The sequence below is a fragment of the Oncorhynchus masou genome, chromosome 9 (genome assembly GCF_036934945.1).
Source record: "Oncorhynchus masou masou isolate Uvic2021 chromosome 9, UVic_Omas_1.1, whole genome shotgun sequence".
Lineage (NCBI taxonomy): Eukaryota > Metazoa > Chordata > Actinopteri > Salmoniformes > Salmonidae > Oncorhynchus > Oncorhynchus masou.
In genome coordinates this window covers 59,117,103-59,128,871 of record NC_088220.1, presented here as the reverse complement: position 1 = coordinate 59,128,871, position 11,769 = coordinate 59,117,103, and the positions used below count along the sequence as shown (strand labels likewise).

The 11,769-nt window shown below is 44.0% G+C and overlaps 1 protein-coding gene across 1 annotated transcript; it reads right to left on the bottom strand.

Moving 5' to 3' along the window:
- Nucleotides 1-325: 325 nt before the first annotated feature.
- LOC135546349 (serine/threonine-protein kinase DCLK1-like) lies at nucleotides 326-11,341 on the bottom strand. Its single transcript, XM_064974702.1, has 13 exons — nucleotides 11,247-11,341; nucleotides 10,252-10,350; nucleotides 9,986-10,080; nucleotides 5,107-5,194; nucleotides 4,640-4,818; nucleotides 4,115-4,234; nucleotides 3,719-3,865; nucleotides 3,193-3,326; nucleotides 3,029-3,106; nucleotides 1,577-1,673; nucleotides 1,414-1,494; nucleotides 1,149-1,262; nucleotides 326-816 (listed from the first exon to the last, which is right to left on the bottom strand). Exons 1-13 carry the CDS (start codon nucleotides 11,302-11,304, stop codon nucleotides 565-567), a joined length of 1,542 nt encoding a protein of 513 aa, XP_064830774.1. The 5' UTR covers nucleotides 11,305-11,341; the 3' UTR covers nucleotides 326-564.
- Between the last annotated feature and the right edge of the window lie 428 nt (nucleotides 11,342-11,769).

Sequence of the window (11,769 nt, the reverse complement as noted above, 5' to 3'; positions counted from 1 at the left end):
TTTAATCACATAAATACTTAAGATGCCCTATTTAGGGCGTATGAGGTCCCGTCAAGTTAAATGGAAGATTTTGATCTGTAGGTTAGTTGTGTTGCAGTTTAAGCTGTCCTGTTAGCAGGTTGGTTGGCCTGCAGTACTCACCTCCCAACACCAGGGGACCTCAGTGGATCATTATTCAGTATTTGCTGAAATAAGGCTTAACTCTTGTATGTCTGTGTGGTGTCTTAAAAAGTTAAGCAGATACAGATTCTCAGCCTTAGTAACCTCTCAGGGCCAGAGCAGAACCCATCCAGAATACACCTTTAACCTTGACCCTAACCTCTACCCTTTAACCCTAACCCCACCCTGACTGACCCCTATGCATGGCTCTGACCCCAGTGTATCTTAGGGTAAACTGACACTGTAGCCGGAATGGAAAATCAATGTTTAAGTAATTGGCAGGCATCTTGACAGAGTGTCGTCGTGAATACAGGGACATGGGCTAGTGTTAGTACAGGGACACACGCCCCCTATCCTTCCTCGTTCTCCCTCCATCCTCCTCTCCCCTCTCTCTTCCTTCGGGGTCTAGAAGGGGGAGGTGGGGGAGCGGACGGTGTCAGCGGAGCTAGGAGAGGTGGGGGAGGGGCTGGGGGAGTAATCTTCTGACTCTGAGGTAAAGTCAGCGGGAGAGAGGGCAGGGTTATTGGCGCTGTGGGCAGAGCTTTGGCTGGCACTGGTGGGGAAGCCGGTTGGTTGGGGGCGGGGGCGGGGCTTCAATCTCACATCCTGCTGGTGTCTTAGTCTGAAATCCTGCCGCTCCTTATCAAGAGGGGTGGTCTGAGAGGGAGAGGGGAGAGAGGAGGGAGAAAGAGGACAAAGAGAGAGAGGCAGAGAGACGGGGATAGAGGGCAAATAGAGAGAATCAGAGACAGGAGCGAGAGAGGAGGGATAGAGGCAGAGAGAGGGGGAGAAGGAGAGAAAGGGTCAGAGAGAGAGAGAGGAGGACATGCATTAGATGTCAGGGTTACATGTGAAGAACCTAATGTTTTGGGCTGTACACATTCTGAACAGTCCTAAACACCTACAAAGCCTTGAGTAAGAATGACTAAGGGGAATCCTTACTGTGATAATAACAGTGTGGTGTGGTGTGATGGTGTGTGTGTCCCTACTGTGATAACAGACACTCCAGCAGTGGTGCTGCAGGCTTTAGGACCAGTGTTGAAGTGTTTCTTAATCTTCCCAGCCACAGAGAGCTGCTGATCTTTCACTAATCGGCCATCATCCTGGAACACAGACAGAACCTCTGATAGAGCTGGTCAAGGAACACACACACAAGCACGCAGGCAGACACGCAGACACACACACACACAGACACACATACACACAGTAGACCTACCATATGTATGCTATAAGAGGTATGTTTTAGGTACTCACATTGACCCAGGGGTGATCCAGAACCTGCAGAGCTGTGTATCTCTGCTCCACCTTCACCTGCAGCATCCCAGTAATCAGCTCCTACAATAAATAAACTTGCTTATTTGTATTCATTTTTTACAAACATTTGTCAAGAAGTGTAGTGATAGAACCATAGACCAACCTTAGCAGTGACAGACACGTTGTCCCAGGACGGGGAAGGGAAGTCTAGTTGTCCCGTTAGAATCTGGTCCAACAAAATCTCCTGGTCCTCACTGTTCCTGGACAAACACATGAAAGTAAGTAATTATCATCAGTATTATAATGTGATTTTCTATCTGGGTGTACTGAAATACTATGAGCGGCACACTAAAACTTTGGCCGACATCAGAAGCTTTTACTATGAATGCGATCTCTGCAAACATATGGGAAAATGCCTTTAAACAGCTTATTGTCGGTTGTCTAGTGCGCTGAGTTAGAGCATGTCTGGGATTGAATCCCGGCCTATGACAAATCAGACATAGAGCAGTACTGACCCACTGAATGATTATAATGGTATTGTCTAGCTAGGTATCATAGAGAAGTACTGACCCACTGAAGGGTTATAATGGTATTGACTAGCTAGATATCATAGAGCAGTACTGACCCACTGAAGGGTTATAATGGTATTGTCTAGCTAGGTATCATAGAGCAGTACTGACCCACTGAAGGGTTATAATGGTATTGTCTAGCTAGATATCATAGAGCAGTACTGACCCACTGAAGGATTATATTGGTATTGTCTAGCTAGATATCATAGAGCAGTACTGACCCACTGAAGGGTTATAGTGGTATTGTCTAGCTGAGTATCATAGAGCAGTACTGACCCACTGAAGGGTTATAATGGTATTGTCTAGCTGAGTATCATAGAGCAGTACTGACCCACTGAAGGATTATAATGGTATTGTCTAGCTAGATATCATAGAGCAGTACTGACCCACTGAAGGGTTATAATGGTATTATCTAGCTGAGTATCATAGAGCAGTACTGACCCACTGAAGGGTTATAATGGTATTGTCTAGCTAGATATCATAGAGCAGTACTGACCCACTAAAGGATTATAATGGTATTGTCTAGCTGAGTATCATAGAGCAGTACTGACCCACTGAAGGATTATAATGGTATTGTCTAGCTAGATATCATAGAGCAGTACTGACCCACTAAAGGATTATAATGGTATTATCTAGCTGAGTATCATAGAGCAGTACTGACCCACTGAAGGGTTATAATGGTATTGTCTAGCTAGATATCATAGAGCAGTACTGACCCACTGAAGGGTTATAATGGTATTGTCTAGCTAGGTATCATAGAGCAGTACTGACCCACTGAAGGGTTATAATGGTATTGTCTAGCTAGATATCATAGAGCAGTACTGACCCACTGAAGGGTTATAATGGTATTGTCTAGCTAGGTATCATAGAGCAGTACTGACCCACTGAAGGGTTATAATGGTATTGTCTAGCTAGATATCATAGAGCAGTACTGACCCACTGAAGGATTATAATGGTATTGTCTAGCTGAGTATCATAGAGCAGTACTGACCCACTGAAGGATTATAATGGTATTGTCTAGCTGAGTATCATAGAGCAGTACTGACCCACTGAAGGGAGGGAAGCCACACAGCAGGATGTATGTGATTACTCCAGCTGCCCAGATATCGACCTTCAGCCCGTACCTGTCAGAGAACAACACACACACCTGTTAGATGACAATGCACACACCTGTCAGAGGACAACACACACCTGTCACATATACACGTACCCTGTCTCAGCGATGATCTCAGGTGCTACATAGGTAGGGGTGCCACAGACCAGGTAGAGGAGTCCATCCACCAGGCTAGCCAAGCCAAAGTCTCCCAACTTCAGAGACTTGCTACCATCCTGATGCTCATACACCTGGGACATACAGTGAAGCATAGGCCGGGATTCAATGGAGGGCGCGTTACAGACTTTTAAAGGTCATCTATGGTTGAGTCGACATGCACAGCATTTCCACTGAATGTGATCTCCCTGAACGTCAGGCGTTTAAAAGGTGCCGCACTTTATCACACCTTGCATTGAATCCCGGCTAGATATAAACATAAATAAACAAACACACAAAGACATAATGTACACACACACACACACACACACAAAAACATAATGTACACACACACACACACACACACACACACACACACACACACACACACACACACACACACACACACACACACACACACACACACACACACACACACACACACACACACACACACACATACACACACACACACACACACTCTCACCAGCAGGTTCTCAGGTTTGATGTCTCTGTGCACGATGTTGAGGCTGTGCAGGTACTTGATGGCACTGGCCAGGTTATACAGCATCCCACTAGCATCTCTCTCTGTGTATTTACTAGAGGAAGTGATGGCATCAAACAGGTCACCCCCCTGTGGACCGATACACACAATTACACCTCACAACACGCAGAGTTGTAATGAACAGAACTGACCTGCATGACTCTATTCATAACAGGGTGTAATCTATGAAACGCATGACCAGGTACAGCTCATCTTGAGCAGCTTGCCAGGATCTAAGCTCGGGACCACTCAGCCCACTGTCTGTGCCCTTTCCTCTCTGTATCCCTCACTAAACCTGTCTCCAAAATCTACTGTTCGTCTCGCTCTCCTCAAACTCACCTTGACCAGCTCCATGACTAGGTAAAGCTCGCTGTAGGTGTCCATTTCCTCGATCAGCAGAACGATGTTGGGGTGTTTGACACGACGGAGGATGGACACCTCGTTCTGGATCATGTGTTCCTGGGGAATAACATCAAGGAACGGTCAGGTTACAGTTATTAATAGTATTCTTAATAGTACTGTAGTGCAGGTAATAATAATATAACAATACTACTACTATCAAACTACTGGAGACCATGCAGTCATTTTCATTGGGGGGAGGATACACAAGGAAATATTCAGCGACTTAACGGTCTGCTACTATGAGCTGAGCAAGTCCCATGTTTATGCAAATTGACAGTGGCACGACCCCTCGATAACCATTCGGAAGAGGTAGGGTCTAACTAGCTCGCTTTGACATCCTGCTTGATAGGCATTAGCGAATGTCATGTGTTCCGAAGATACACCCACAAAAAGAGAGCTCTGCGATTCCTTACTACTCTGTAGCTTTCGTTATAACCGGGCTGATATAGGAGTAGTTCTCACCTTTCCCCTACATTTGCCTTTGTTGATGATCTTCAGGGCGTATTCTCTGCCCGTACATCTCTCCACACATTCTTTAACCACAGCAAAGGTACCGTCACCTAAAGTCCTCCCCACCTTGTACCTCTCAGCGATGGACGGAGGGACGGAGGGACATTCATCACTCAGCAGGTTCAGCTCCGCTATCAAACAATGCAAACAGGAGAGTTCGGTCATGTCTGCTACTGCACTCTCCACTCCACAGTCCCCAGACTAATAATGGCTAAATTAAATCTGTATCGAGGAAGATCAGTGCTATAGCGCAATTTACATTTAAAGGTAATTTCCTTATTGAGCCGACAAATGCAGCGTCTACCGTAAATGCAGTTTCCGTGAACGTGGGAACATTGCCTTTAATTGTCAGTTGCGCTATAGTGCTGATCTTCGGCGTTATGGATTGAATCTAGGACTACATCTCTCCTCTATCCTACCTTCACTACCTGCTCCGTCTCCCTCATCCATGGAGCTACACACCTTGGTGGAGGCTAGAGACAGGGACGAGCCACTGTGTTGGGACCCCTGAGAAAGGGAGAGATCATAAATGCTTTTTGAACACATGGATGTTGACAGTTTGGGCATCTATAGACTATCTCTGGGGGACTATCTATAGGGGACTATCAATACGGGACTATCAATGGAGTATTATATATAGGGGACTATCTATAAGGGACTATCTATAGGGGACTGTCTACAGGGGACAAGGACCATGCCCTAGGACCATGCCTCAGGACTACCTGACATGATGACTCCTTGCTGTCCCCAGTCCACCTGGCCGTGCTGCTGCTCCAGTTTCAACTGTTCTGCTTTATTATTATTGGACCATGCTGGTCATTTATGAACATTTGAACATCTTGGCCATGTTCTGTTTTAATCTCCACCCGGCACAGCCAGAAGAGGACTGGCCACCCCACATAGCCTGGTTCCTCTCTAGGTTTCTTCCTAGGTTTTGGCCTTTCTAGGGAGTTTTTCCTAGCCACCGTGTTTCTACACCTGCATTGCTTGCTGTTTTGGGTTTTAGGCTGGGTTTCTGTACAGCACTTTGAGATATCAGCTGATGTACGAAGAGCTTTATAAATAAATTTGATTTGATTTGATTTGACAATCTTTAGGGTACTATATATATATAGAGGACTATCTATATGGGACTATATATATGTGACTACATATAGGGGGCTCTCTATAAGGGATGTTTACATACTCTTAGGTTGGAGTCATTAAAACTCGTTTTTCAACCACTCGGTTAGGACATCTACTTTGTTCATGACACAAGTAATTTCTCCAACAATTGTTTACAGACAGATTATTTCACTTATAATTCATTGTATCACAATTCCAGTGGGTCAGAAGTTTACATACACTAAGTTGACTGTGCCTTTAAACAGCTTGGAAAATTACAGAAAATTATGTCATGGCTTTAGAAGCTTCTGATAGGCGAATTTACATAATCTGAGTCAATTGGAGTTGTACCTGTGGATGTATTTCAAGGCCTACCTTCAAACTCAGTGCCTCTTCACTTGACATCATGGGAAAATCAAAAGAAATCAACTAAGACCTCAGAAAAACAATTGTAGAACTCCACAAGTCTGGTTCATCTTTGGGAGCAATTTCCAAACGCCTGAAGGTACCACGTTCATCTGTACAAACAATAGTACGCAGGTATAAACACTATGGGACCATGCAGCCGTCATACCGCTCAGGAAGGAGATGCGTTCTGTCTCCTAGAGATGAACATACTTTGGTGCGAAATTAATCCCAGAACAACAGCAACGGACCTTGTGAAGATGCTGGAGGAAACAGATACAAAAGTATCTATAACCACAGTAAAACGAGTCCAATATCGACATAACCTGAAAGGCCGCTCAGCAAGGAAGAAGCCACTCCTCCAAAACCGCCATAAAAAATGCCAAACTACAGTTTTCAACTGCACATGGGGACAAAGATCCTACTTTTTTTAAGAAATGTCCTCTGGTCTGATGAAACAAAAATAGAACCGTTTGGCCATAATGACCATCGTTATGTTTGGAGGAAAAAGGGGGAGGCTTGCAAGCCGAAGAACACTATCCCAACCGTGAAGCACAGGGGGTGGCAGCATCATGTTGTGGGGGTGCTTTGCTGCAGGAGGGATTTGTGCACTTCACAAAATAGATGGCATCATGAGAAGAAAGATTTTGTGGATATATTGAAGCAACATTTCAAGACCTCAGTCAGGAAGTTAAAGCTTGGTCGCAAATGGGTCTTCCAAATGGACAATGACCCCAAGCATACTTCCAAAGTTATGGAAAAATGGTTTAAGGACACCAAAGTCAAGGTATTGGAGTGGCCATCAAAAAGCCCTGACCTCAATCCTATAGAAAATTAGTGGGCAGAACTGAAAAAGTGTGTGTGAGCAAGGAGGCCTACAAACCTGACTCAGTTACACCAGCACTGTCAGGAGGCATGGGCAAAAATTCACCCAAATTATTGTGAGATGCTTGTGGAAGGATACTCAAAACATTTTGACCCAAGTTCAACAATTTAAAGGCAATGCTACCGAATACTAATTGAGCGTATCTAAACTTCTGACCCACTGGGAATGTGATGAAAGAAATACAAGCTGAAATAAATCATACTCTCTACTATTATTCTGACATTTCACATTCTTAAAATAAATTGGTGATGCAAACTGACCTAAGACAGGGAATTTTTACTAGGATTAAATGTCAGGAATTGTGAAAACTGAGTTTAAATGTATTTGGCTAAGGTGTATGTAAACTTCCGACTTCAACTGTATATGGGACAATATATAGGGGACTCTCTGTAGGGGACTGTCTATAGGGGACTATATATAGGGGACTCTCTGTAGGGGATTATATATATGGGACTATCTATAGGGGACTATATATATGGGACTCTATAGGGGACTATATATAGGGGACTATAACTAGGGGACTATAACTAGGGGACTATAACTAGGGGACTATAACTAGGGGACTATAACTAGGGGACTCTCTGTAGGGGATTATATATATGGGACTATCTATGGGGGACTATATATATGGGACTCTATAGGGGACTATATATAGGGGACTCTCTGTAGGGGACTATAGATATGGGACTATCTATAGGGGCTATACAGTGCCTTGCGAAAGTATTCGGCCCCTTGAACTTTGCAACCTTTTACCACATTTCAGGCTTCAAACATAAAGATATAAAACTGTATTTTTTTGTGAAGAATCAACAACAAGTGGGACACAATCATGAAGTGGAACGACATTTATTGGATATTTCAAACTTTTTTAACAAATCAAAAACTGAAAAATTGGGCGTGCAAAATTATTCAGCCCCCTTAAGTTAATACTTTGTAGCGCCACCTTTTGCTGCGATTACAGCTGTAAGTCGCTTGGGGTATGTCTCTATCAGTTTTGCACATCGAGAGACTGACATTTTTCCCCATTCCTCCTTGCAAAACAGCTCGAGCTCAGTGAGGTTGCATGGAGAGCATTTGTGAACAGCAGTTTTCAGTTCTTTCCACAGATTCTCGATTGGATTCAGGTCTGGACTTTGACTTGTCCATTCTAACACCTGGATATGTTTATTTTTGAACTATTCCATTGTAGATTTTGCTTTATGTTTTGGATCATTGTCTTGTTGGAAGACAAATCTCCGTCCCAGTCTCAGGTCTTTTGCAGACTCCATCAGGTTTTCTTCCAGAATGGTCCTGTATTTGGCTCCATCCATCTTCCCATCAATTTTAACCATCTTCCCTGTCCCTGCTGAAGAAAAGCAGGCCCAAACCATGATGCTGCCACCACCATGTTTGCCAGTGGGGATGGTGTGTTCAGGGTTATGAGCTGTGTTGCTTTTACGCCAAACATAACGTTTTGCATTGTTGCCAGAAAGTTCAATTTTGGTTTCATCTGACCAGAGCACCTTCTTCCACATGTTTGGTGTGTCTCCCAGGTGGCTTGTGGCAAACTTTAAACAACACTTTTTATGGATATCTTTAAGAAATGGCTTTCTTCTTGCCACTTCCATAAAGGCCAGATTTGTGCAATATACGACTGATTGTTGTCCTATGGACAGAGTCTCCCACCTCAGCTGTAGATCTCTGCAGTTCATCCAGAGTGATCATGGGCATCTTGGCTGCATCTCTGATCAGTCTTCTCCTTGTATGAGCTGAAAGTTTAGAGGGACGGCCAGGTCTTGGTAGATTTGCAGTGGTCTGATACTCCTTCCATTTCAATATTATCGCTTGCACAGTGCTCCTTGGGATGTTTAAAGCTTGGGAAATCTTTTTGTATCCAAATCTGGCTTTAAACTTCTTCACAACAGTATCTCGGACCTGCCTGGTGTGTTCCTTGTTCTTCATGATGCTCTCTGCGCTTTTAACGGACCTCTGAGACTATCACAGTGCAGGTGCATTTATACGGAGACTTGATTACACACAGGTGGATTGTATTTATCATCATTAGTCATTTAGGTCAACATTGGATCATTCAGAGATCCTCACTGAACTTCTGGAGAGAGTTTGCTGCACTGAAAGTAAAGGGGCTGAATAATTTTGCACGCCCAATTTTTCAGTTTTTGATTTGTTACAAAAGTTTGAAATAACCAATAAATGTCGTTCCACTTCATGATTGTGTCCCACTTGTTGTTGATTCTTCATAAAAATACAGTTTTATATCTTTATGTTTGAAGCCTGAAATGTGGCAAGAGGTCGCAAAGTTCAAGGGGGCCGAATACTTTCGCAAGGCACTGTATATAGGGGACTATAACTAGGGGACTATCTAAAGACAGTCTTTAGGATACTATGGGCTCTGTTCTTTCAGATCCTTTTTAGTCGACATCCGCATATCGGTGGTGTTGGCGGTGTCGGAGGTGGAACTGCGTTAGAGCTGTCAAATCTACAAGCGACTCCTGGAATTAAAACCTAAAGCCGACATTGCCCTTGGCTGCATGGAGTCGCATTAAGAGAAATCCCATGCAGCCTTGTTTACAAGTTCAAACACTGGAATGTGAGACGTAATCTACACCTTGATGAGGCTGGTAGAAATCCTCATTATTATGTTGAATGATTTTCAGTTTCAGCGTCATTATTTCTGTAGGCTATAGCCTACACTTTCTCGTTCTGAGCTTCTAATGGGAGTGGGACGGGTGTGACTTTGTGGCAATGATCAAGAGCAGCTCCAATGCAGCTACACCTCCAATACCGCCCAAAACATTAGCTATGTGGGTGGCAGCTATAACCGGTTAACGCTTTGATCCGATTGAACATAGGCTTATGTTAATAAAGCTGTGTGATTATATTAGTAAATCATTGGGTGGTCCTACCCTGCGTCGTTGGAGACTAGCAGGACTGGTGGGAGAGGGGCTGGGGGACTTCCCTGAGCGAGGAGTCGACAGCTGACTGCCTGCCGTCCCATTGGCTACAGTACAGACACAAAAGGTTAGAGGTCAGTGAAAGACACTGCTCATTCAGTTGGTTGCTGATAAGAAGGGCAAACACACATTGCTGAAAAACTGCAGATGTTGATTCTGCAGGTGTCTTATGCACCCACGCACCAATGCACAAAACACACACACTCACAGGGCCATACCTGAACCTGAGCTTCGGCGTGAGCCTCCTCCTCTGGGTGAGTAGCGTCCCAGCAGAGAGGAGATCCGACCGTATGACGTCGACTTCACCACCCTACACTCTGGAGGGAGAGGACACACAGTCAGATATACCACACACACACACACACACCTATACACACACACACATACGGTCGGACCTCTCCAGAGGGTAGTGAGGTCTGCACAACGCATCATTGGGGGCAAACTACCTGCCCTCCAGGACACCTACACCACCCGATGTTACAGGAAGGCCATAAAGATCATCAAGGACATCTACCACCCGAGCCACTGCCTGTTCACCCCGCTATCATCCAGAAGGCGAGGTCAGTACAGGTGCATCAAAGCTGGGACCGAGAGACTGAAAAACAGCTTCTATCTCAAGGCCATCAGACTGTTAAACAGCCACCACTAACATTGAGTGGCTGCTGCCTACACACTGACACTGACTCAACACCAGCCACTTTAATAATGGGAATTGATGGGAAATGATGTAAATATATCACTAGCCACTTTAAACAATGCTACCTTATTTAATGTTACTTACCCTACATTATTCATCTCATATGCATACGTATATACTGTACTCTATATCATCGACTGCATCCTTATGTAATACATGTATCACTAGCCACTTTGTTTATATACTCATCTCACATGTATATACTGTACTCGATACCATCTACTGTATCTTGCCTATGCTGCTCTGTACCATCACTCATTCATATATCCTTATGTACATATTCTTTATCCCCTTACACTGTGTATAAGACAGTAGATTAGGAATTGTTAGTTAGATTACTTGTTGGTTATTACTGCATTGTCGGAACTAGAAGCACAAGCATTTCGCTACACTCGCATTAACATCTGCTAACCATGTGTATGTGACAAATAAAATTGGATTTGATTTGACACACACTAATTACTCCTGTGACATTCTAATTTAAATGTTATGGTACTGTTATCATAACTATCTCACCACTCTCATCTAAGAGGAAGTCATCTTGGTAACGAAACTTCTCTGGACCACAGGCCATAAAGATGTCATCGTCACCAAAGAAGTCCTGAAGGCATGTCACCTGGAACAGACCGACAGATAGACAGTGTCAGTCACCTGGAACAAGGATACCACAAACAAACTAGTCTTCACATGACTTTATTATATTTATTATTGATATGACACAGACAGGTAGCCTGGGTACCAGACCTGTTTGTTCTATCATTCCAATCATTGCCACTCCTTGTCATATGCCACACTTCTGATGGAGTTTGACCTATGACAAGGAGTGGCAAGGATTGGAATGACAGCACAAATGGGTCTGGTACCCAGGCTACCGGTCTGTGTCATATCAGTAATAAAGATAATAAAGTCATGTGAAGACTAGTTGTTTGTGGTACAATAGTACGCAATTGTACGCAAGTATAAACACCATGGGACCACGCAGCCGTCATACCGCTCAGGAAGGAGATGCGTTCTGTCTCCTAGAGATGAACGTACTTTG

What these genes read in the sequence shown, in the direction of transcription:
- LOC135546349 (XM_064974702.1), bottom strand. Translation starts at nt 11,304, where the DNA reads ATGGCCTGTGGTCCAGAGAAGTTTCGTTACCAAGATGACTTCCTCTTA. An exon ending in AGACGGAGCAGGTAGTGAAG is followed by an intron (nt 4,819 to 5,106) that starts GTAGGATAGAGG and finishes ATTGTTTGATAG; the next exon opens with CGGAGCTGAACCTGCTGAGT. An exon ending in ACGTGTCTGTCACTGCTAAG is followed by an intron (nt 1,495 to 1,576) that starts GTTGGTCTATGG and finishes TATTTATTGTAG; the next exon opens with GAGCTGATTACTGGGATGCT.